The sequence below is a fragment of the Musca autumnalis genome, unplaced genomic scaffold (assembly GCF_047663935.1).
Source record: "Musca autumnalis isolate F117 unplaced genomic scaffold, ASM4766393v1 scaffold_4, whole genome shotgun sequence".
Lineage (NCBI taxonomy): Eukaryota > Metazoa > Arthropoda > Insecta > Diptera > Muscidae > Musca > Musca autumnalis.
This window is the reverse complement of record NW_027411977.1, coordinates 212,461,760-212,486,402: the sequence shown is the minus strand read 5'-3', so window position 1 is coordinate 212,486,402 and position 24,643 is coordinate 212,461,760. Positions and strand designations below refer to the sequence as shown.

The window sequence follows — 24,643 nt, the reverse complement described above, 5'->3', positions numbered from 1 at the left end:
ACCTCCGTAGGAGGTTCCTATAGAATAGGAGACCTCCGTAGGAGGTTTTTATAGAATAGGAGACCTCCGTAGGAGGTTCCTATAGAATAGCAGACCTCCGTAGGAGGTTCCTATAGAATAGGAGACCTCCGTAGGAGGTTCCTATAGAATAGGAGACCTCCGTAGGAGGTTCCTATAGAATAGGAGACCTCCGTAGGAGGTTCCTATAGAAAAGGAGACCTCCGTAGGAGGTTCCTATAGAATAGGAGACCTCCGTAGGAGGTTCCTATAGAATAGGAGACCTCCGTAGGAGTTTCCTATAGAATAGGAGACCTCCGTAGGAGGTTCCTATAGAAAAGGAGACCTCCGTATTAGATTCCTAGAGAATAGGAGACCCCCGTATGAGGTTGCTACGGAGTAGGAGACCTCCTTAGGAGGTTCCTATGGAGTAGCGGATCTCCTTAGGAGTATCCAATGCAGCGGTGACTTCCTTAGGAGGTTCCTATACATTAGGTGACCTCTGTAGGGGGCCTCTATAGAATAGAAGACCTCCGTAGGAGGTTCCTATAGAATAGGAGACCTCCGTAGGAGGTTCATATAGAATAGGAGACCTCCGTAGGAGGTTCCTATAGAATAGGAGACCTCCGTAGGAGGTTCCTATAGAATAGGAGACCTCCGTAGGAGGTTCCTATAGAATAGGAGACCTCCGTAGGAGGTTCCTATAGAATAGGAGACCTCCGTAGGAGGCTTCTGTAGAATAGAAGACTTTCGTAGGAGGCTTCTATAGAATAGAAGACCTCCATAGGAGGCTTCTATAGAATAGAAGACCTCCGTAGGAGACTTCTATAGAATAGAAGACCTCCGTAGGAGACTTCTATAGAATAGAAGACCTCCGTAGGAGACCTCTGTAGAATTGAAGACCTCCGTAACGGGCTTCTATAGAATAGAAGACCTCCGTAGGAGGCTTCTATAGAATAGAAGACCTCCGTAGAAGGCTTCTATAGAATAGAAGACCTCCGTAGGAGGCTTCTATAGAATAGAAGACATCAGTAGGAGGCTTCTATAGAATAGAAGACCTCCGTAGGAAGCTTCTATAGAATAGAAGACCTCCGTAGGAGGCTTCTATAGAATAGAAGACCTCCGTAGGAGGCTTCTATAGAATAGGAGACCTCCGTAGGAGGTTCCTAAATAATAGGAGACCTCCGTAGGAGGTTCCTATAGAATAGGAGACCTCCGTAGGAGGTTTTTATAGAATAGGAGACCTCCGTAGGAGGTTCCTATAGAATAGGAGACCTCCGTAGGAGGTTCCTATAGAATAGGAGACCTCCGTAGGAGGTTCCTATAGAATAGGAGACCTCCGTAGGAGGCTTCTGTAGAATAGAAGACCTTCGTAGGAGGCTTCTATAGAATAGAAGACCTCCATAGGAGGCTTCTATAGAATAGAAGACCTCCGTAGGAGACTTCTATAGAATAGAAGACCTCCGTAGGAGACCTCTGTAGAATTGAAGACCTCCGTAACGGGCTTCTATAGAATAGGAGACCTCCGTAGGAGGTTCCTAAATAATAGGAGACCTCCGTAGGAGGTTCCTATAGAATAGGAGACCTCCGTAGGAGGTTTTTATAGAATAGGAGACCTCCGTAGGAGGCTTCTATAGAATAGAAGACCTCCGTAGGAGGCTTCTATAGAATAGAAGACCTCCGTAGGAGGCTTCTATAGAATAGAAGACCTCCGTAGGAAGCTTCTATAGAATAGAAGACCTCCGTAGGAGGCTTCTATAGAATAGAAGACCTCCGTAGGAGGCTTCTATAGAATAGAAGACCTCCGTAGGAGGCTTCTATAGAATAGAAGACCTCCGTAGGAAGCTTCTATAGAATAGAAGACCTCCGTAGGAGGCTTCTATAGAATAGAAGACCTCCGTAGGAGGCTTCTATAGAATAGGAGACCTCCGTAGGAGGTTCCTAAATAACAGGAGACCTCCGTAGGAGGTTCCTATAGAATAGGAGACCTCCGTAGGAGGTTCCTATAGAATAGGAGACCTTCGTAGGAGGTTCCTATAGAATAAGAGACCTTCGTAGGAGGTTCCTATAGAATAGGAGACCTTCGTAGGAGGTTCCTATAGAATAAGAGACCTTCGTAGGAGGTTCCTAAATAATAGGAGACCTCCGTAGGAGGTTCCTATAGAATAGGAGACCTCCGTAGGAGGTTTTTATAGAATAGGAGACCTCCGTAGGAGGCTTCTATAGAATAGAAGACCTCCGTAGGAGGCTTCTATAGAATAGAAGACCTCCGTAGGAGGCTTCTATAGAATAGAAGACCTCCGTAGGAAGCTTCTATAGAATAGAAGACCTCCGTAGGAGGCTTCTATAGAATAGAAGACCTCCGTAGGAGGTTTTTATAGAATAGGAGACCTCCGTAGGAGGCTTCTATAGAATAGAAGACCTCCGTAGGAGGCTTCTATAGAATAGAAGACCTCCGTAGGAGGCTTCTATAGAATAGAAGACCTCCGTAGGAAGCTTCTATAGAATAGAAGACCTCCGTAGGAGGCTTCTATAGAATAGAAGACCTCCGTAGGAGGCTTCTATAGAATAGGAGACCTCCGTAGGAGGTTCCTAAATAACAGGAGACCTCCGTAGGAGGTTCCTAAATAATAGGAGACCTCCGTAGGAGGTTCCTATAGAATAGGAGACCTCCGTAGGAGGTTTTTATAGAATAGGAGACCTCCGTAGGAGGCTTCTATAGAATAGAAGACCTCCGTAGGAGGCTTCTATAGAATAGAAGACCTCCGTAGGAGGCTTCTATAGAATAGAAGACCTCCGTAGGAAGCTTCTATAGAATAGAAGACCTCCGTAGGAGGCTTCTATAGAATAGAAGACCTCCGTAGGAGGCTTCTATAGAATAGGAGACCTCCGTAGGAGGTTCCTAAATAACAGGAGACCTCCGTAGGAGGTTCCTATAGAATAGGAGACCTCCGTAGGAGGTTCCTATAGAATAGGAGACCTTCGTAGGAGGTTCCTATAGAATAAGAGACCTTCGTAGGAGGTTCCTATAGAAGAGGAGACCAACGAAGGAGGTTCCTATAGAATAGGAGACCTCCGTAGGGGGTTCCTATAGAATAGATGACCTCCGTAGGAGGCTTCTATATAATAGAAGACCACCGTAGGAGGCTTCTATAGAATAGAAGACCTCCGTAGGAGGCTTCTATAGAATAGAAGACCTCCGTAGGAGGCTTCTATAGAATAGAAGACCTCCGTAGGAGGCTTCTATAGAATAGAAGACCTCCGTAGGAGGCTTCTATAGAATAGCAGACCTCCGTAGGAGGCTTCTATAGAATAGAAGACCTCCGTAGGAGGCTTCTATAGAATAGAAGACCTCCGTAGGAGGCTTCTATAGAATAGAAGACCTCCGTAGGAGGCTTCTATAGAATAGAAGACCTCCGTAGGAGGCTTCTATAGAATAGAAGACCTCCGTAGGAGGCTTCTATAGAATAGAAGACCTCCGTAGGAGGCTTCTATAGAATAGAAGACCTCCGTAGGAGGCTTCTATAGAATAGAAGACCTCCGTAGGAGGCTTCTATAGAATAGAAGACCTCCGTAGGAGGCTTCTATAGAATAGAAGACCTCCGTAGGAGGCTTCTATAGAATAGAAGACCTCCGTAGGAGGCTTCTATAGAATAGAAGACCTCCGTAGGAGGCTTCTATAGAATAGAAGACCTCCGTAGGAGGCTTCTATAGAATAGAAGACCTCCGTAGGAGGCTTCTATAGAATAGAAGACCTCCGTAGGAGGCTTCTATAGAATAGAAGACCTCCGTAGGAGGCTTCTATAGAATAGAAGACCTCCGTAGGAGGCTTCTATAGAATAGAAGACCTCCGTAGGAGGCTTCTATAGAATAGAAGACCTCCGTAGGAGGCTTCTATAGAATAGAAGACCTCCGTAGGAGGCTTCTATAGAATAGAAGACATCCGTAGGAGGCTTCTATAGAATAGAAGACCTCCGTAGGAGGCTTCTATAGAATAGAAGACCTCCGTAGGAGGCTTCTATAGAATAGAAGACCTCCGTAGGAGGCTTCTATAGAATAGAAGACCTCCGTAGGAGGCTTCTATAGAATAGAAGACCTCCGTAGGAGGCTTCTATAGAATAGAAGACCTCCGTAGGAGGCTTCTATAGAATAGAAGACCTCCGTAGGAGGCTTCTATAGAATAGAAGACCTCCGTAGGAGGCTTCTATAGAATAGAAGACCTCCGTAGGAGGCTTCTATAGAATAGAAGACCTCCGTAGGAGGCTTCTATAGAATAGAAGACCTCCGTAGGAGGTTCCTATAGATTAGAAGACCTCCGTAGGAGGCTTCTATAGAATAAAAAATCTTCGTAGGAGGTTCCTATAGTATTGGAGACCTCCGTAGTAGGTTCCTATTGAATAGGAAACATCCGTAAAGGGATTCTATATTATAGGATTGGCATAAATAGCAACACTGTTTATAATGTACAGCCACGACTTCGCTTAGCGTCTCTGTTTAATTTCCTAGCGGAAGACTTTGTCTCGTTGGTAATTGTTACTCCACTAAAAATAATTTTTGCTTTTTGCTTTTAAAGTTATAAATTTCAAAAATAAAAATTTAAATGCAACTGACAGCAACCAAACTACTTGAGTGAAAAAGCAAAAAATTCAGGCAGTCCGCACACACAAAGCACTGACATATTTACATTTCCAAGTGATCAATCAGTTACTTTATTACTTTGTTGCAATGGTGGCCAATGGCTACAAAAATGCTTTACACAAAAAAAAAAAATAATATTAAAAATTCAAATGCAGTTTTCATTTTCAAAGTCATAAATTAACGAAACAACAAACAAATTAATTTACGATTTTAAACATATTTTTGCAAAAATTTATGAAAAAACTGAACAATTGTTAGACAATATAAAAATAATGAAAAATTACCCAAAAAATAAACGACAACCTGAAAAAAAAGTTTTGTCAACGAAGCTACATAACTAGAGAACGTGACAAACTGAAAGTGATAACAAAACAAAAAATCGAAACTATAACAAAAACAAATTTTAATTCAAAACTACGAAAATAAATTCTTAAATATTTTCATTATCATTTGTATGAAAAAAAAACACGGGCGAATGTATGAATGAAGAAAGAAAGTAAACAATGACAAAAAAAAACAAAAATTTAAATTAAATCTACAAACAATTCACCGTGCAGTTGATAAGATTTGGTGTTGTTTTTTCCTTTTCATTTGTTTGTGAAAGAATCACACAGAGAACGTAAACCACCACAAATTTGCCAATTAAATAAAGTTAAAACCAAATTAAACAAAACGTTCACAAAAAAAGAATTAATAACCACAATTAATAGCCATTAAAATAATTATGAGAGAAAAAGTGACTACTTGTGATAATTTAATAATCTATTTATGCATAGAAAAGCCTCAAGAATTTATGTGAAAAAAATTTTAAATTAAAAAAATCAGGTCAAAAAGAGCGGCCCATTCAATCTGCGGAATAACAAATTAAAAGAACTGTACAAAAAAAAAACAGCGTTTGTGGAATTGCAGAAAATTGTTTTATTTTTTCTAGTGTTTGTTCTCATTTAAATGAAAAGTAATGGTAAAAAATAACGATGCATGAGAACCATGCATAAATGTATGCAAACAAGGCATCACATACAGTGACTAACAAAACTGGTGCCAAAGATTAAAATAATTTGACACATAAGTTCTAAAATGCAAAATAATAGTTCCTCAATTTTAGGCATACAGTGGCACACAAAAGTGAGGAAAATAAAGAGATGATTTTTAATAGTGAACAAAAGTGGATTTTTTAGGAATACTGATGAAAGGATAAGGAAGAGGCAAAAACAATAGAAATAGTTCTTAATTACTTCATTTTACTTAAAATATTTAAACAAATATTTAAAAATATTTAAACAAAATTTTTTTAGAACCAATGGACTAATTTCTTGTACATTTTTGTGGGACGAAATAAATAACAACAAGTAAAAAGTCGTTAAGTTCGGCCGGGCCGAACTTTTTATACCACCATAAAATAGTCTTAATTAAAATGGAATAATTAGAGTCCTTTCACAATTTTAGGTGGAACAACTTTTCGACAATGGATAGACTCCTACCGTCTCCCACTATTGCTTAAATTACACTGTGAACACAAATGTTGGGACAGAGATAATTCCTTTTGGAGATGAAAGCCCTTGGTGTGTGTATATTAAAAACCCCGAAGGACAGATGCGCCGTGAGTCGAACTTCCGCGTTATAGCGTGATGAAGTTTTTGCAAGAGACCCTGTAAGCCATCATGAATTAGCATTATATCTTTGTTTGTTGTTTTTGTAGAGCACTTAAGCAACAGTGAACAAAGATATAAAGCTAATTCCTGATGGCCCACAGGGTCTCTAACAAAAATTTCATCACGCCATAAAGCGGAAGTTCGACTCACGGCGGAGCTGTCCTTCGGGGTTCATAATATACTCACCAAGGCCTTTCTTCGCCAAGAGGAATTTTCCGTGCCCCAGACTTTCACCTCCATTTCAAAGAGTCAACCTATCTTTAAATGTTGACGAATTTTAGTGAAGAAATTTCGTGACCACTGAAAATTTCCGAAAATCGGGAGGTACCGATATATGGGGGCTATACCAAAACATGGACCTATGTTGATGATGTTTCGTGGAGATGTTTCGTGACCACTGAGAACCTCAAAAATGTCAAATTGCAGATAGTTCGGTTAAAAATTGTGGCTAAAATTCTCAAAATACCGAAAATCGGGAGGTACCCTTATATGGGGGCTATACCAAAACATGGATGTTTAGTGGAGATATTTCATGACCACTGAGAACCTCAAATGGCAAATTACAGCTAGTTCGGTTAAAAATTGTAGCTAAAATTCTCAAAATACCGAAAATCGGGAGGTACCGATACATGGGGGCTATACCAAAACATGGACCTATGTTGACGATGTTTCATGGAGATGTTTCGTGACCACTGAGAACTCAAATGTCAAATTGCAGATGGTTCGTTTAAAAATTGTGGCTAAAATTCTCAAAATACCGAAAATCGGGAGGTACCGTTATATGGGGACTATACCAAAACATGGACCTATGCCCATATCCTTTGGGATATAAGTTTGTTGATCATTAGGAACCCTAAGTGCCAAATTATAGCTAATTCGGTCCGCAAATGTGGCGAAGAACGTCAAAATACCTCAAATCCGGAGGTACCGTTTTATGGGGGCTATACCAAAGAGTGGACCGATATAGCCCATCTTCGAACTTGACCTGCCTATGGAAAAAAGACCTTCGGGTGCAAAATTTCAGCACTCTTTCTCAATTATTGCGGACGCTAGAGTGATTACAACAGACGGACAGACGGATGGACAGACGGACATGGCTAGATCGTCTTAGAATTTTATCCTGATCAAGAATATATATACTTTATATGGTCGGAAATGATTAGTTCGATGTGTTACAAACGGAATGACAAACTTAATATACCCTCCATACTATGGTGGAGGGTATAAAAATTAAGTATTTTTGTTAATATTCTTTCAAACAATAAATGTTTAAAATTTTTATAGAGTATTTTTTGTTCAAACATGAATTTATAAGGCGTATTTTTCAAACGTGGAATTTATATTTTTTTTTGCAGGCATAGATTTTTACAGAATATTCTTTTAAACGTCGATTTTTACAGATTATTTTTTCAAAGACACATAGTCGTAAATTTTCAAAAGTGCTTTTTTTAAAGAATATTTTTAAGGAATTTAAGTACACGCAACGTGGATTTTTTAAAGAACTTTTTAAGGAATTTTTATATATAAGGAATTTTTATATACTCAACGTAGATCTTTTAATGGATGTGCATTTTTTAAAAATATGTTTTCAATAAACGTGATTTTTTTAAGTATTTTTTCAATAAACGTGAATTTTTTTAATTATATTTTTGATAAACGGGAATTTTTTAAAATTATTTTTTCAAAACACTCGAGTTTTTTAAGAATAACTTTTTTAATAATCGTGGATTTGTTTAAGAATATTTTTTCAATAATCGTGGCTTTTTTAGAATATTTTTTCAATAATCATGGCTTTTTTTAGAATGTTTTTCAATAATCTGGAATTTTCAATATTCATGGATTTTTTAAGGAATATTTTTTTAATTATCAAGGATTTTTTAAAGAATACGTTTTCAAAAATCGTAGATTTTTAAAGAATATTTTTTCAAAAATCGTAGATTTTTAAAGAATATTTTTTTCAAAAATCGTAGATTTTTAAAGAATATTTTTTCAAAAATCGTAAAGTTTTTTAAAGAATATTTTTTTCAAAAATCGTAAATTTTTTAAAGAAAATTTTTCAAAAATCTTAAATTTTTTAAAGAATATTTTTCAAAAATCGTATACTTTTTAAAGAACTTTTTGTTATGAATCGTAAATATTTTTTTAAATTTTTAAAATAATTGTTTCGATAAACGGGAATTTTTTAAAATTATTTTTTCAATAAACGTGAGTTTTTTAAGAATATCTTTTTAGTAATCGTGGATTTGTTTAAGAATATTTTTTCAATAATCTTGGCTTTTTTAGGATATTTTTCAATAATCTGGAATTTTCAATATTCATGGATTTTTTAAAGAATATTTTTTTTTTTCAATTATTATGGATTTTTTAAAGAATATTTTTTCAATAATCGTAGGTTTTTTATAGAATATTTTTTCAAAAATCGTAGACTTTTAAAGAATATTTTTTTTCAAAAATCGTAGATTTTGTAAAGAATATTTTTTCAAAAATCTTAAATTTTTTTAAAGAATCATAGATTTTTTAAAGAACTTTTTTTTAAGAATCGTAGATTTTTTAAGATTATTTTTTTAAGAATCGTAGATTTTTTTAAGAATATTTTTTTTAAAGAATCGTTGATTTAAGCAATTTCTGTATATTTAACGTGGAGTTTTAAAGATGTGCATTTTTTAAAAATATATTTTCAATAAACGTGATTTTTTAAAGCATTTTTTCAATAAACGTGAATTTTTTAAAATTATTTTTTTTTTTTTTGGTAAACGGGAATTTTTTAAAATAATTTTTTCAATAAACGCGAGGTTTTTAAGAATATTTTTTTTTAATAATTGTGGATTTGTTTAAGAATATTTTTTTAATAATCGTGGCTTTTTTAGAATATTTTTTCAATAAGCGTGGCTTCTTTAGAATATTTTATTAACAATCTGGAATTTTTCAATATTCATGGATTTTTTAAAGAATATTTTTTCTAAAATCGTAGATTTTTTTAAGAATATTTTTTCAAAAATCGTAGATTTTTTAACGAATATTTTGTTTCAAAAATCGTAGATTTTTAAATAATATTTTTTTTCAAAAATAGTTATTTTTTAAAGAATATTTTTTTCAAAAATCGTAAATTGTTTCAAGAATATTTTTCAAAAATCGTATACTTTCAAAAGAACATTTTTTTAAGAATCGTAGATTTTTTTAAGAATATTTTGTTAAGAATCGTAGATTTATAAGAATATTTTTTTAAAGAATCGCTGATTTAAAAAAAAAACTTTTTTTCAATATTCGTCGATTTTTGTTTAAAAATAAAATAATCGTCTATTTCTTTTAATTTTTTTAAACGTGGAACTTTTAAAAAATATTTTTTCAATAATCGAGGATTTTTTAGTCAATTTCAATAAACTTGAATTTTATGAAAATATATTCCAACAAATAAAAAAGTATCAGTCGGCCTTGCCAACAGAGATATACCCTCAGCCTGTGTATATTGAAAACATTTTTTTCCCAAAAAAACATATGTATTTAGGGGTTTTTAAAAATTTTGGGCATTTGAGCCGACAAAAATGTTCATTTTGCGGAGGAAATACTAAAAGGAATGGAATTGACCATTATAGAAGTGGATCTCCAGCCACTACATATGGTGCCATAGGGGGTTTTTACACCCTTCGGGATGTTTGCTCAAGAAGTATGAACTTTCCCCTGAAAAAACGTTTATCATCGTAATTGAGGCAGCGAATGCAAGTTGCTTCAACAAAAATCAAAGTGATTCGATAGCAGGACTTAAAGTGAACTTATCCGAAATTTTGTGTGGGAGGTACCGGATAGAGTGGACAAATAAAGTCCATATTTTAACCTGATCTATATCTAGCAGATATATTAGGTTGTGTACAGTATGGACCAATTCGGCCACTCCCTTCAAGAGTTACCGTATGAACAAATTTTCCGAACATTTTTGAACTTTTGTGGGGGAGGTACCTGAAGGAGTAGACCGATATGGCTTATCTTCAAACTTAAACTATGTTTGGACAAAATATTACCAAGGCCAAATTTTGGACCGAATCGGCAGATCCAATCGAGAGTTATCTTGCGCTCCAACCACCTCACACGGTGTCATAGAATTTTTGCAACTTTCAGGCTATTTTCTCAGGAAGTATGGACTTGCCCCTAATGAAACTTGTACCGTCGTATGGCGGGCAGTCAATACAAGTTGCTAAAACAAAAATCAGAGCGATTCGAGAGATGGCTCTAAACTGAACTTTTCCGAAATTTTGTGTGGGAGGTACTCGAAGGAGTGGACCGGGCATAATTAGGGCCATTGCTAGATCTACTCAAAATTGTCTGAAACGGATATCGTACAAACATACTTGGGGTCTAAAACCATTATTTCGATGAGGCACATTTTTGGCCGTATCAAAGTGTAAATACCCTCTTTAGCCTAAAGGCTGAGGGCATAATTAGGGCCAATAAACGTGGATTTTTTAAAAATATGTTTAAGGCCAATAAATTTGGATTTTTTAAAAATATTTTTAAGGCCAATAAACGTGGATTTTTTAAAAATATTTTTAAGGCCAATAAACGTGGATTTTTTAAAAATATTTTTAAGGCCAATAAATGTGGATTTTTTAAAAATATTTTTAAGGCCAATAAACGTGGATTTTTTAAAAATATTTTTAAAGCCAATAAACGTGGATTTTTTAAAAATATTTTTAAGGCCAATAAACGTGGATTTTTTTTTTAAATATTTTTTAGGCCAATAAACGTGGATTTTTTTTAAAATATTTTTTAGGCCAATAAAAGTGGATTTTTTAAAAATATTTTTAAGATCAATATACGTGGATTTTTTGAAAATATTTTTAAGGCCAATAAATGTGGATTTTTTTAAAAATATTTTTAAGGCCAATAAACGTGGATTTTTTAAAAATATTTTTAAGGCCAATAAAAGTGGATTTTTTAAAAATATTTTTAAGACCAATAAACGTGGAATTTTTGAAAATATTTTTAAGGCCAATAAACTTGGATTTTTTAAAAATATTTTTAAGATCAATAAACGTGGATTTTTTGAAAATATTTTTAAGGCCAATAAACTTGGATTTTTTAAAAATAATTTTAACGTCGTGGATTTTTTAATGAATATTTTGTTTCAAGAACCAACAGTCGTTATTTTCTTTTCAAGGAACATTAGTCGTGGATTTTTAAAGAATATTTGTTTCAAAGAACAATAGTCGTGGATTTTTTAAAGATTTTTTTTCAAGGACAGTAGTCTTGGATTTTTAAAGAATATTTTCTTCCAGTAACAATATTAGTGGATTTTTCAAGAATATTTGTTTCATGCAACAATAGTCGTGGATTTTTAAAGAATATTTTTTCAAAGGTCGTGGATTCTTTTAGAGAATATTTTTTCAAAGGCCCAAAGTCGTGGATTTTTTGAAGAATATTTTTCAAAGGCCCATAGTCGTGGATTTTTTAAAGAATATTTTTTCAAAGGCCCATAGTCGTGGATTTTTTAAAGAATATTTTTTCAAAGGCCCATAGTCGTGGATTTTTTAAAGAATATTTTTTCAAAGGCCCATAGTCGTGGATTTTTTAAAGAATATTTTTTCAAAGGCCCATAGTCGTGGATTTTTTAAAGAATATTTTTTCAAAGGCCCATAGTCGTGGATTTTTTAAAGAATATTTTTTCAAAGGCCCATGGTCGTGGATTTTTTAAAGAATATTTTTTCAAAGGCCCATAGTCGTGGATTTTTTAAAGAATATTTTTTCAAAGGCCCATAGTCGTGGATTTTTTAAAGAATATTTTTTCAAAGGCCCATAGTCGTGAAATTGCTTACACGCAGAAAAAAAATTCAGCAAACATATAATGTGTTTGGGCGCAAACATAAAATATGTTTGGATCCAAAATAAACGGGACAAAGTGTGCCGTTTTCCAGCATGTATTTAGAGTGTGATATTGTTGTGTTTGCAGCTTCTCTACATTCCGTTCTGTTTTAAATCGCACTTTGTTGCAACATTAGGTGTGTATCTTGGTTGCTACAAGGAAATGGCCACAAACGATCGAGGTTCGCTTCTCGTACCGATCGGACATCTATCACACTGTATATCGCAAGATGATCGATCTGGTTTCTGGGTGATGTGTTATAACCTATAATTATTATAATGTATTTTTGCCTCGGCAAAATTGTATAGCCTCATTCTGTTGTCGGATGTTACCCTATGAAGGCTGAAAGATATTTTTCCTCGCAATTTTAGCATTAAAATTTCACAGAACAATTATAATGTCATATCCAGAACGGTCATATGTTTTCTTTGGGCACTAGTAGAATATATCTTTGTCCGTTTGTCTGTCTATTCGGTGGAGGCATGGGCCCCGCTGAGTCCAATGTTAACCAACTTTGCTTTTATAGGGATTGTGACAATACTGCCATCCGTCGAAGTGAATCAGGAATGCAGGTTTTTTATGTCGCCAATTCACCATAAATCCATCACCTGGAAAAGGGACCGAGATAAATCCTTTACGTTGCATTGTTAAAACCTATCAAGGCCGTATCTTACACCACCTCCGAAAGTATGTCAAATAAATATGCAAATGGTCATTCATAGAACTTCAATAGGGTCATCTAAATATATAACACTTTCGGTTATATAGAAAGGTTTCTGATTGGCAAAGACATTCTAAATAATTTTCAGAGATTTTTAATGAGCTGATGTAACTCCTATTATTATGTTATCTTATACTCGTATATGAATAAATATTTCGACTTTTTTAATGTTGATTTCTTAAGGATGTCCATGCAAATTTATATAAATTAAACATTTCAGTGCAGTGAAGAATAGTTTGTATTAGAAAAAATCACCACTCAGTTCTGTGTTTTCTTTAAGGACACTATGAGGACACTTTTTTCTATAGCAAAAAAATATCTCAGTATTCTGAGGACTCTTTTTTCCGTAGAAAAACTGCTCAGTATTTTTCTATTTGAATCACTCGAACTTTTTCTTAAGGGAATTAGCCAAGTTATAAAAATTAGGTATTACAACTTACTCACTTCCAACTTTTGATCATTCTTTCTAAATTCCAAATAAAAAATTCTTAAAATTTTGCCTATAATTTCCGTTTCCATTTAATTTCAAATTTATCTCGACACTCCTACTCTCAACGAAATCGTGTACTAAGTAATCTAAATCAAAGGCTGGCAGTGTTTGACGGTGAATCATTAACCCTAATTTTACAACAGCAACAACACGCTGATTAATTGCAATTCACTTTGAATGGAATTGGCCATTTAGAATAGCTCAATTAAATGTTTTGCAATAATTGATGAAATTATTGCATAGTTAGTCATGCTAAGGTGGCATTTAACATTCCATTGATAAAACAGAGAAAGACAGAGAGAGAGGAACCTAAGTATGAATGAAATCTTATTTTTCGCGGTACTTTTCGCAATCATATATATGCCAATAAGTTGTATTGTTATTGAAGAAAAATTAAGGTAAATAACCGACAAAAATCAAACGCCATTGATGTGTTCCATGTTCCACTCTTCTTTATCGCAAACAAAAACACAAAGCGCCTTATCTTATCGCTCGCCGCAGAGCTCCAATCAGATATCAAAAGAATTTTTGTTAAATTATTCAAAGAAAAAGTATTAACAAATTATAGTATTCGTTGCTGCTACGCGTTTAATTTTTTGTTTATAAAAAATATTTTAATAATACTTTAATGTTGAAGGAGTATCGGAAAAATACTATCGCGACATTATCAACGGAAATATAAGTATGTGATTTATAGCCATAATTGGCAGACAATTAGCAAACAAATTCTATGAATGAGTTTATGTACATAAGGCGAGAATATATTGGTAATTTGTACATAATGACTTGGGAACTAACTACAGCTTTTCTATACAGATTAATTCAAAATCAAACAGGTTCGTAAAATAATATTATTAATTTTTTTTAATAATTAAGGTGACTTTTCCTTTCGAAAATAATGTTTTGGGAACTGAGGTCAGTTTTTTCTATAGAAAAAAATTTACCTCAGGAACTGAGGTCAGTTTTTTCTATAGAAAAAAAATTTACCTCAGGAACTGAGGTCAGTTTTTTTCTATAGAAAAAATGTACCTCAGGAAATGAGGTCAGTTTTTTTCTATAGAAAAAATTTACCTCAGGAACTGAAGTCAGTTTTTTCTATAGAAAAAATTTAGTTTTTTTCTATAGAAAAAATTTACCTCAGGAACTGAGTTCAGTTTTTTCTATTGAAAGAATTTACCTCAGGAACTGAGGTCAGAAAAAATTTACCTCAGGAACTGAGGTCAGTTTTTTCTATAGAAAAAATTTACATCGGGAACTGAGGTCAGTTTTTTCTATAGAAAAAATGTCCTCAGGAACTGAGGTCAGTTTTTTTCCATAGAAAAAATGTCCTCAGGAACTGAGGTCAGTTTTTTCCATAGAAAAAATTACCTCAGGAACTTAGGTCAGTTTTTTCCATAGAAAAAATTTACCTCCGGAACTTAGGTCAGTTTTTTCCATAGAAAGAATTTACCTCAGGAACTGAGGTCAGTTTTTTCCATAGAAAGAATTTACCTCAGGAACTGAGGACAGTTTTTTCCATAGAAAAAATTTACCTCAGGAATTGAGGTCAGTTTTTTCTATAGAAAAAATTTACCTCAGGAACTGAGGTCAGTTTTTTCTATAGAAAAAATTTACCTCTGGAACTGAGGTCAGTTTTTTCAATAGAAAAAATTAACCTCAAGAACTGAGGTCAGTTTCTTCTATAGAAAAAATTAACCTCAAGAACTGAGGTCAGTTTTTTCTATAGAAAAAATTAACCTCAGGAACTGAGGTCAGTTTTTTCTGTAGAAAAAATTTACCTCAGGAACTGAGGTCAGTTTTTTCTATAGAAAAAATTTACCTCAGGAACTGAGGTCAGTTTTTTCTATAGAAAAAATTTACCTCAGGAACTGAGGTCAGTTTTTTCTATAGAAAAAATTTACCTCAGGAACTGAGGTCAGTTTTTTCTATAGAAAAAATTTACCTCAGGAACTGAGGTCAGTTTTTTCTATAGAAAAAATTTACCTCAGGAACTGAGGTCAGTTTTTTCTATAGAAAAAATTTACCTCAGGATCTGAGGTCAGTTTTTTCTATAGAAAAAATTTACCTCAGGAACTGAGGTCAGTTTTTTCTATAGAAAAAATTTACCTCAGGAACTGAGGTCAGTTTTTTCTATAGAAAAAATTTACCTCAGGAACTGAGGTCAGTTTTTTCTATAGAAAAAATTTACCTTAGGAACTGAGGTCAGTTTTTTCTATAGAAAAAATTTACCTCAGGAACTGAGGTCAGTTTTTTCCTATAGAAAAAATTTACCTCAGGAACTGAGGTCAGTTTTTTCCTATAGAAAAAATTTACCTCAGGAACTGAGGTCAGTTTTTTCCTATAGAAAAAATTTACCTCAGGAACTGAGGTCAGTTTTTTCCTATAGAAAAAATTTACCTCAGGAACTGAGGTCAGTTTTTTCCTATAGAAAAAATTTACCTCAGGAACTGAGGTCAGTTTTTTCCTATAGAAAAAATTTACCTCAGGAACTGAGGTCAGTTTTTTCCTATAGAAAAAATTTACCTCAGGAACTGAGGTCAGTTTTTTCCTATAGAAAAAATTTACCTCAGGAACTGAGGTCAGTTTTTTCCTATAGAAAAAATTTACCTCAGGAACTGAGGTCAGTTTTTTCCTATAGAAAAAATTTACCTCAGGAACTGAGGTCAGTTTTTTCCTATAGAAAAAATTTACCTCAGGAACTGAGGTCAGTTTTTTCCTATAGAAAAAATTTACCTCAGGAACTGAGGTCAGTTTTTTCCTATAGAAAAAATTTACCTCAGGAACTGAGGTCAGTTTTTTCCTATAGAAAAAATTTACCTCAGGAACTGAGGTCAGTTTTTTCCTAAGAAAAAATTTACCTCAGGAACTGAGGTCAGTTTTTTCCTATAGAAAAAATTTACCTCAGGAACTGAGGTCAGTTTTTTCCTATAGAAAAAATTTACCTCAGGAACTGAGGTCAGTTTTTTCCTATAGAAAAAATTTACCTCAGGAACTGAGGTCAGTTTTTTCCTATAGAAAAAATTTACCTCAGGAACTGAGGTCAGTTTTTTCCTATAGAAAAAATTTACCTCAGGAACTGAGGTCAGTTTTTTCCTATAGAAAAAATTTACCTCAGGAACTGAGGTCAGTTTTTTCCTATAGAAAAAATTTACCTCAGGAACTGAGGTCAGTTTTTTCCTATAGAAAAAATTTACCTCAGGAACTGAGGTCAGTTTTTTCCTATAGAAAAAATTTACCTCAGGAACTGAGGTCAGTTTTTTCCTATAGAAAAAATTTACCTCAGGAACTGAGGTCAGTTTTTTCCTATAGAAAAAATTTACCTCAGGAACTGAGGTCAGTTTTTTTCCTATAGAAAAAATTTACCTCAGGAAGTGAGGTCAGTTTTTTCTATAGAAAAAATTTACCTCAGGAAGTGAGGTCAGTTTTTTCTATAGAAAAAATTTACCTCAGGAATTGAGGTCAGTTTTTTCTATAGAAAAAATTTACCTCAGGAAGTGAGGTCAGTTTTTTCTATGGAAAAAATTTACCTCAGGAATTGAAGTCAGTTTTTTCTATAGAAAAAATTTACCTCAGGAATTGAGGTCAGTTTTTTCTATAGAAAAAATTTACCTCAGGAATTGAGGTCAGTTTTTTCTATAGAAAAAATTTAGCTCAGGAAGTGAGGTCAGTTTTTTCTATAGAAAAAATTTACCTCAGGAAATGAGGCCAGTTTTTTCTATAGAAAAGTTTACCTCAGGAACTGTGGTCAGTTTTTTCTGTAGAAAAAATTTACCTCAGGAACTGTGGTCAGTTTTTTCTGTAGAAAAAACTTACCTCAGGAATTCTATAGAAAAAATATACCTCAGGAACTGAGGTCAGTTTTTTCTATAGAAAAAATATACCTCAGGAACTGAGGTCAGTTTTTTCTATAGAAAAAATATACCTCAGGAACTGAGGTCAGTTTTTTCTATAGAAAAAATATACCTCAGGAACTGAGGTCAGTTTTTTCTATAGAAAAAATATACCTCAGGAACTGAGGTCAGTTTTTTCTATAGAAAAAATATACCTCAGGAACTGAGGTCAGTTTTTTCTATAGAAAAAATTTACCTCAGGAACTGAGGTCAGTTTTTTCTATAGAAAAAATTTACCTCTGGAACTGAGGTCAGTTTTTTCTATAGAAAAAATGTACGTCAGCAACTGAGGTCAGTTGTTTCTATACAAAAAATTTACCTCAGCAACTGAGTTCAGCAAACTGTGGTGTCTTTTTAATTTTTCCTTTGTCTCTCCTTCTTGAACTAATACCAAAAATCCACTTCATTTTTAAAGATTACCCAATCAGAAACATCTCCTTTATTCTAATTGCCTTCCGCCACTTTTGTTTGCCACTGTGTGCCCAGGTCGTAAAGGTTAAAGACGTACATCTTTCATCATCAATATTTCTTTTTGCTTACAGCTTTTAAAGAAAGAAGGCATCTGTTTAAAGAGTCCGAACGCATAGAACGAACTTCACGAAGAAAAAACAAAAAAAACACCAATAGAAGATTTTTGCAATTTTCCATGGAAAACAAATAAAAGTGAACGACGACCGACAGACAAGTGCCCAGCCCAGTCAGAAAACTACAAAGCATACTTGAGGAAATTCTTGCACAAATTGAAGGAAAAAAATCACACAAAACAATTGCAGCAACAACAACAACAAGAAATCTAAATATTTACAAAGTATTTGAACGTATCGAGTGTGTGGCCATACCGTCCGAGAGTGGTGAGTGCGCTGTGCCTGTGTATGTATTTGAACCGTGTGGCCATTGTAACCTGAGTGAATGTATTCCATATTGGTCACAGATCTACAACAAAGGCTATCTATTCATCTAACCAGGCCATAACTATGCTGACATATCAGCGCGGTTTCTTTTGTGGTGACCTCAGCATAAGGTATCCATACCATGAGTGCACCATTACGGTGCCCATGCTGCTGGTGTGCATGCTGCTACTACCCATGCTGTTCCTTAGTGTTGTGGAGATAATGCGCCTTTGTCATAACTTCCGTTTAAGGCAATATCTACGAAATACCAGCCTTAGTTTGGGTTGTTTTAGCTTTGGTTTTATTGCCACCTATCTGAGCACCGAATTGGCCAAGAACGTGGTAAGGCGGCTGAGGCCCCACTTCTACATGGCCTGCCGGCCGCAACTCAACGATGGCTCCACATGTGACGATCCAAAAAATCGCAATTTATTTGTCGAACAATACTATTGTTCCAATCGCAATTTATCCGCTCGTCAATTGCGCGAATTGTATGTGTCATTCCCCAGTGCCCATTCGTCGTTGTCATTCTATGCCATGCTGTTTTTGGCCTTTTATCTGCACGCCATCTGGCGGGGTGGTCGTGGTGTGAATCGTGTCTTACGTCATTTGTTGCAATTTCTGTTTCTATCGTTGGCCTGGTTTATATCGTTGAGTCGTGTGGCCGATTACTGGCATCATTGGTCGGATGTAATGGCCGGTGCCGTAATGGGCATAATCTATGCCACACTTACTGCCATCTATGTGGGTAGATTTCTAAGCTACTATGGTTCGTCCACAGCATCAACATCCTCGGCCATAAGTCCTCATCAGCATCACAATAAACAGTCGTGTTTGCATCAAACATCGAACAAGCTTAAGGCTTCATTGAAACACCAACATGTTGGCTCAAGCACGGTGAGCTTTCAGCCGCAGCAGCATCATCAACAACAGACGCTTAGTCCCGATCCTCAGCAGCACCAGCATAAAATTCTGCACCAGCAACAGCATCTTTACAATGATCAAATATCAGCAGCTTCAACATTGCCAGGAGGCCTCTCAACAACATCAACGGCAGCCGCTTTAGAAGCGGTGACATCGTTAGCCACCAGCGTGGCTGAAGAAGAACTTGTTACGTTAACATCACCTAAAGAGCATCTTATAGCATCTAATGAATCCATATGGAAATCGGCGGCATCATAACAACAACGACAACAACATTAACACCAACGCCAGCATCTTCAAGCGCCAAACGATGATCAGGCAATTGGTTTGTCATTCATCGTCTCATTTGGCAGTGATGAAGAAGAAAGGAAAATTTAAGGTACACAGGGCTACAAAATTTCCACAGTAAGCTCAGGAGATTTCTTCTATAGAAAAAAGTCACCGCAGTTCCTGATGTGACATTTTTTCTATAGAAAAAAGTCACCGCAGTTCCTGATGTGACATTTTTTCTATAGAAAAAAGTCACCGCAGTTCCTGATGTGACATTTTTTCTATAGAAAAAGTCACCGCAGTTCCTGATGTGACATTTTTTCTATAGAAAAAAGTCACCTCAGTTCCTGAGTGACATTTTTTCCATAGAAAAAACTCACCTCAGTTCCTGATGTAAAATTTTTTCTATAGAAAAAACTCACCGCAGTTCCTGATGTGAAATTTTTTCTATAGAAAAACCAACCTCAGTCCCTGAGTTGAAATTTTTTTATATAGCAAAAACTCACCTCAGGAACTGATGTGAAATTTTTTTCTATAGAAAAAACTCACCTCAGTTCCTGATGTGAAATATTTTCTATAGAAAAAACTCACCTCAGTTCCTGATGTGAAATTTTTTCTATAGAAAAAACTCACTTCAGTTCCTGATGTGAAATTTTTTCTATAGAAAAAACTCACCTCAGTTCCTGATGTGAAATTTTTTCTATAGAAAAAACTCACCTCAGTTCCTGATGTGAAATTTTTTCTATAGAAAAAACTCACCTCAGTTCCTGATGTGAAATTTTTTCTATAGAAAAAACTCACCTCAGTTCCTGATGTGAAATTTTTTCTATAGAAAAAACGTCACCTCAGTTCCTGATGTGAAATTTTTTCTATAGAAAAAACTCACCTCAGTTCCTGATGTGAAATTTTTTTCTATGGAAAACACTCACCTCATTTCCTGAGAAAATTTTTTTTCTATGGAAAAAACGCACCTACGTTCCTGATGTGAAATTTTTTCTATAGAAAAAACGTCACCTCAGTTCCTGATGTGAAATTTTTTCTATAGAAAAAACGTCACCTCAGTTCCTGATGTGAAATATTTTCTATAGAAAAAACGTCACCTCAGTTCCTGATGTGAAATTTTTTCTATAGAAAAAGCGTCACCTCAGTTCCTGATGTGAAATTTTTTCTATAGAAAAAGCGTCACCTCAGTTCCTGATGTGAAACTGATGTCAAAAAATTACCTCAGTTCCTGATGTGAAATTGTTTACTATTGATTTTTTTACTAACGTACTAATGATTTTGTTTTTTCAATAGAAAAAACTCACTTCAGTGTAATGAATAATTTTTTTCTGTAGAAAAAAATCACATCAGGAGCAGAGGAAATCTGTTCCATAGAAAAAACTCACCTCAGTGTACTGAGTAATTTCTTCTATAGATAAAACTCACCTCAGTGTACTGAGGATTTTTTTTTTTTTTGGAAAAAAGACAACTCAGTTCCTGAGGAAATTTGTTTTTATAGAAAAAACTCGCCTCATTTCCTGATGTGAGTTTTTTCTATAGAAAAAAATCTCCTAAATGTACTGAGGAAGGAACTCGTCTCAGTTCCTTAGGGAATTTGTTTCTATAGAAGAAAGTTACGTCAGTTCCTGAGAATATTTGTTTCCATGGAAAAAAATCCTCTGGAACTGAGGTGAGTTTCTTATAGAAAATAATTTACTCAGGAACTGAGTTGACTTTTTTCCATAGAAATAAATTCCTCAGAAAAAAGACAAAAATCGCCTTAGATTACTAAAAATTTCTTTCTATAGGAAACGTCTCCTGAGAGATTTGAGATTCTATCGATTTTTTTCTATATAATTTTTTTTCATTAGAAAAAACTCACCTCAGTGTTATGAACAAATTTTTCCTGAGGAAATTTTTTTCTATAGAAAAAGTCACCTCAGTTCCTGAGAAAAAAGGAAAAAAGTCACCTCAATTCCTGAGAAAATTTTCTTCTATAGAAAAAAAGTCACCTCAGTTCTTGAGGAAATTTTTTTCTATAGAAACAAAAACGTCACCTCAGTGCCTGAGGAATTTTTTTGTATAGAAAAAAGTCACCTCGGTTCCTGACGAAATTTTTGTCTATAAAAAATGTCAGCACAGTTCCTGAGGAATTTTTTTTTGTAGAAAAAGGTCACTTCGTTGTACTGATGCAATTTTTTTCTATAGAAAAATGTCACCTCAATTCCTGATGTGAATTTTTCTATACAAAAACGTCTCCTTAGGTTATTGAGGATTTTTTCTATAAAAAAAGTCACCTAAGTTCCTGAAGAATTTTATTTCTGTGTACTGAGGAATTGTTTTTTTTTTTTTCAGAAAAATTGCATCTCAGTGGACTGAGAATTTTGAGAGGGAGAAAAAGTTTTTTTTGACAAAAAAGTCTTTTGAGTTCCTGAGGAAATTTTTTTCTGTAAAAGAAACTTACTCAGTTTATGAAGAAAGGTTCTATAGGAAACTCACATCAGTTACTGAAGAATGTTTTTCTGTAGAAAAACTCATCTAGGTTCTTGAGAAATTATTTTTTCTATAGAAGAAACACAACCCAGTGTACTGAGGAAATTTTTTCCATAGAAAAAGTCACCTCAGTTCCTGAGGAATTTTTTTCTATAGAAAAATGTCACCACAGTTCCTGAGTAATTTTTTTCTATAGAAAAATATCACCACCGTCCCTGAGGAAATTTTTTTTCTATAGAAAAATATATCCACCGTCCCTGAGGAAAATTTTGTCTATAGTCAAACTCACCTCAGTTCCTGAGGAAATATTTGTTCTATAAAAAAACTCACCTCAGTTCTTGAGGAATATTTCTTCTATAGAAAAAACTCGCCCCAGTGTACTAAGGAATCTTTCTATAGAAAAAAAACTTACCTCAATATACTGAGGAATTTTTCTTTATAGTAAAAACTGACCCCATTGTAAAGAAGATTTTTTTTTGTAGAAAAAACTCACCTCAATGTACTGATGTGCATTTTTATACCCTCAGCCTTTAAGCTAAGGAGGGTATATACACTTTGATACGATGAAAATGTGCCTCATCGAAATAATGGTTTTAGACCCCAAGTATGTTTGGACGAAATGTGTTTCAGACAATTTGGAGTCGATCTAGCCATGTCCGTCCGTCTGTCTGTCTGTCTGTCCTGCTGGCTGGAGCGCACGATAACTCTCGAACGGATGAACCGATTCGGTTAAAATTTTGGCTTTCGCAATATTTTGCCCAAACTTAGTTTAAGTTCGAAGATGAGCTACATCGGTCCACTCCTTCCGGTACCTCCCCCACAAAAGTTCGAAAATGTTCGGAAAGTTTGTGCGCACGATAACTCTTGAAGGGAGTGACAGATTTGGTCCATACTTTGTATAGCGTATACTTTCTACCAGAGTAATATTAGGTTCCAATATGGTCTCAATAGGTTGACTCCTTCGGGTACCTCCCACACAAAATTTTGGAAAAGTTCAGTTTAGGGCCATCTCTCGAATCGCTTTGATTTTTGTTCTAGCAACTTGTATTCACTGCCCTCCATACGACGGTACAAGTTTCATCAGGGGCAAGTCCATACTTCCTGAGAAAATAGCATGAAACTTGCAAAAAAACCCCTATGACACCGTTTGAGGTGGTTGGAGCGAAAGATGACTCTCGAACGGATCTGCCGATTCGGTCCAAAATCTGTCCTTAGTAATATTTTATCCAAACATAGTTTAAGTTTGAACATAACTCATATCGGTCCAATCCTTCAGGTACCTCCCCCACAAAATTTCAAACATGTTCGGAAAAATTGTTCGTACGGTAACTCTTGAAGGGAGTGGCCGAATTGGTCTATACTTTACACGTCCTAATATATCTACCACATATAGATCAGGTTGAAATATGGGCTATATTTGTCCACTCCATCCGTTACCTCTCACACAAAATTTCGGATAAGTTCACTTTAAGACCTGATATCGAATCACTTTGATTTTTGTTGAGGCAACTTGCATTCGCTGCCTCAAATACGATGGTAAAAGTTTTTTTAGGGGCAAGTCCATACTTCTTGAGCAAACAGCCCGAAGAGTGTAAAAACCCCCTATGGCACCATATGTTGTGGCTGGAGGTCCACTTCCATAACGGTCAATGTCGATACATTCCTTTTAGTATCTCCTCCGCAAAACGTTTGATCTTCAATCCTAATCAACATTTTCGTCGGTTCAAACGTCCAAAATTTTTAAAACCCCCTAAATACACACGTATTTTGGGAAAAATTTGTTTCAATATACACAGGCTGAGGGTATATCTCTGTCGGCAAAGCCGACTGATACTTTTTTACTTGTTTCTATAGAAAAATGTCACCTCAATTCCTGTTGTGAATTTTTCTATGCAAAAAAGTCTCCTTAGGTTATTGAGGATTTTCTGTCTATAGAAAACAGTCACCTAGGTTCCGGAAGAATTTTTTTCAGAAAAATTGCACCTCAGTGGACTGAGAAAAGAAAGAAAAGGGAGAAAAAGTTTTTTTTTTTTTGACAAAAAAAAGTCTGTTCATTCCTGAGGAAATTTTTTTCTATAAAAGAAATTAACTCAGTTTATGAAAAAAGGTTCCATAGGAAAACTCACCTCAGTTCCTGAAGAATGTTTTTCTGTAGACAAACTCATCTTGGTTCTTGAGAAAAAATTTTTCTACAGAAGAAACACAACCCAGTGTACTGAGGAAAATTTTTTCAATAAAAAAAGTCATCTCAATTCCTGAGGAAATTTTTTTCTATAGAAAAAAGTTACCTCAGTTCCTGAGGAAATTTTTTCCTGTACAAAAATGAGGAAATTTTGGCTATAGTAAAACTCACCTCAGTTCCTGAGAAATATTTGTTCTATAGAAAAAAATCACCTCAGTTCTTGAGGAATATTTGTTCTCTAGAAAAAAACTCGCTTCAGGGTACTGAGGTATTTTTCTTTCTATAGGAAAAAACTTACCTCAATGTACTGAGAAATTTTTCTTTATCGAAAAAACTGACCTCATTGTAATGCGGATTTTTTTTTTCTGTAGAAAAACCTCATATCAGTGTGCTGAAGTGCATTTATTCTACAGAGAAAAGTCACAGTCTCACTGTACTGAGTATTTTTGTCTTTTGAAAAAAAATAACTCAGAAATATAAGACTTTTTCTATAGAAAAGAACCCATGTCAGTTCCTGAGGAAATGTTTATATAGAAAAAAACTCAGCTCAGTTCTTCAGGAAATTTTGTCTGTAAAAAACTCGAGAAAATTGTTTTCTATAGAAAAAATTCAGCTCACTGTACAGAGGAATTTTTTTCTATAGAAAGAACTCACCTCACA

At 34.8% G+C, this 24,643-nt stretch overlaps 1 protein-coding gene across 1 annotated transcript in view; it reads left to right on the top strand.

Moving 5' to 3' along the window:
- laza (lazaro) overlaps positions 1 to 23,660 on the top strand; it is a 32,088-nt gene extending 8,428 nt beyond the window's left edge. The window contains exon 2 of the mRNA XM_073982792.1: positions 17,785 to 23,660. Within this exon, the coding sequence (XP_073838893.1) occupies positions 18,217 to 19,314 (1,098 nt within the window). The 5' untranslated portion in view covers positions 17,785 to 18,216 and the 3' untranslated portion in view covers positions 19,315 to 23,660. The remainder of the gene's footprint in view (positions 1 to 17,784) is intronic.
- The last annotated feature ends 983 nt before the right edge of the window (positions 23,661 to 24,643 follow it).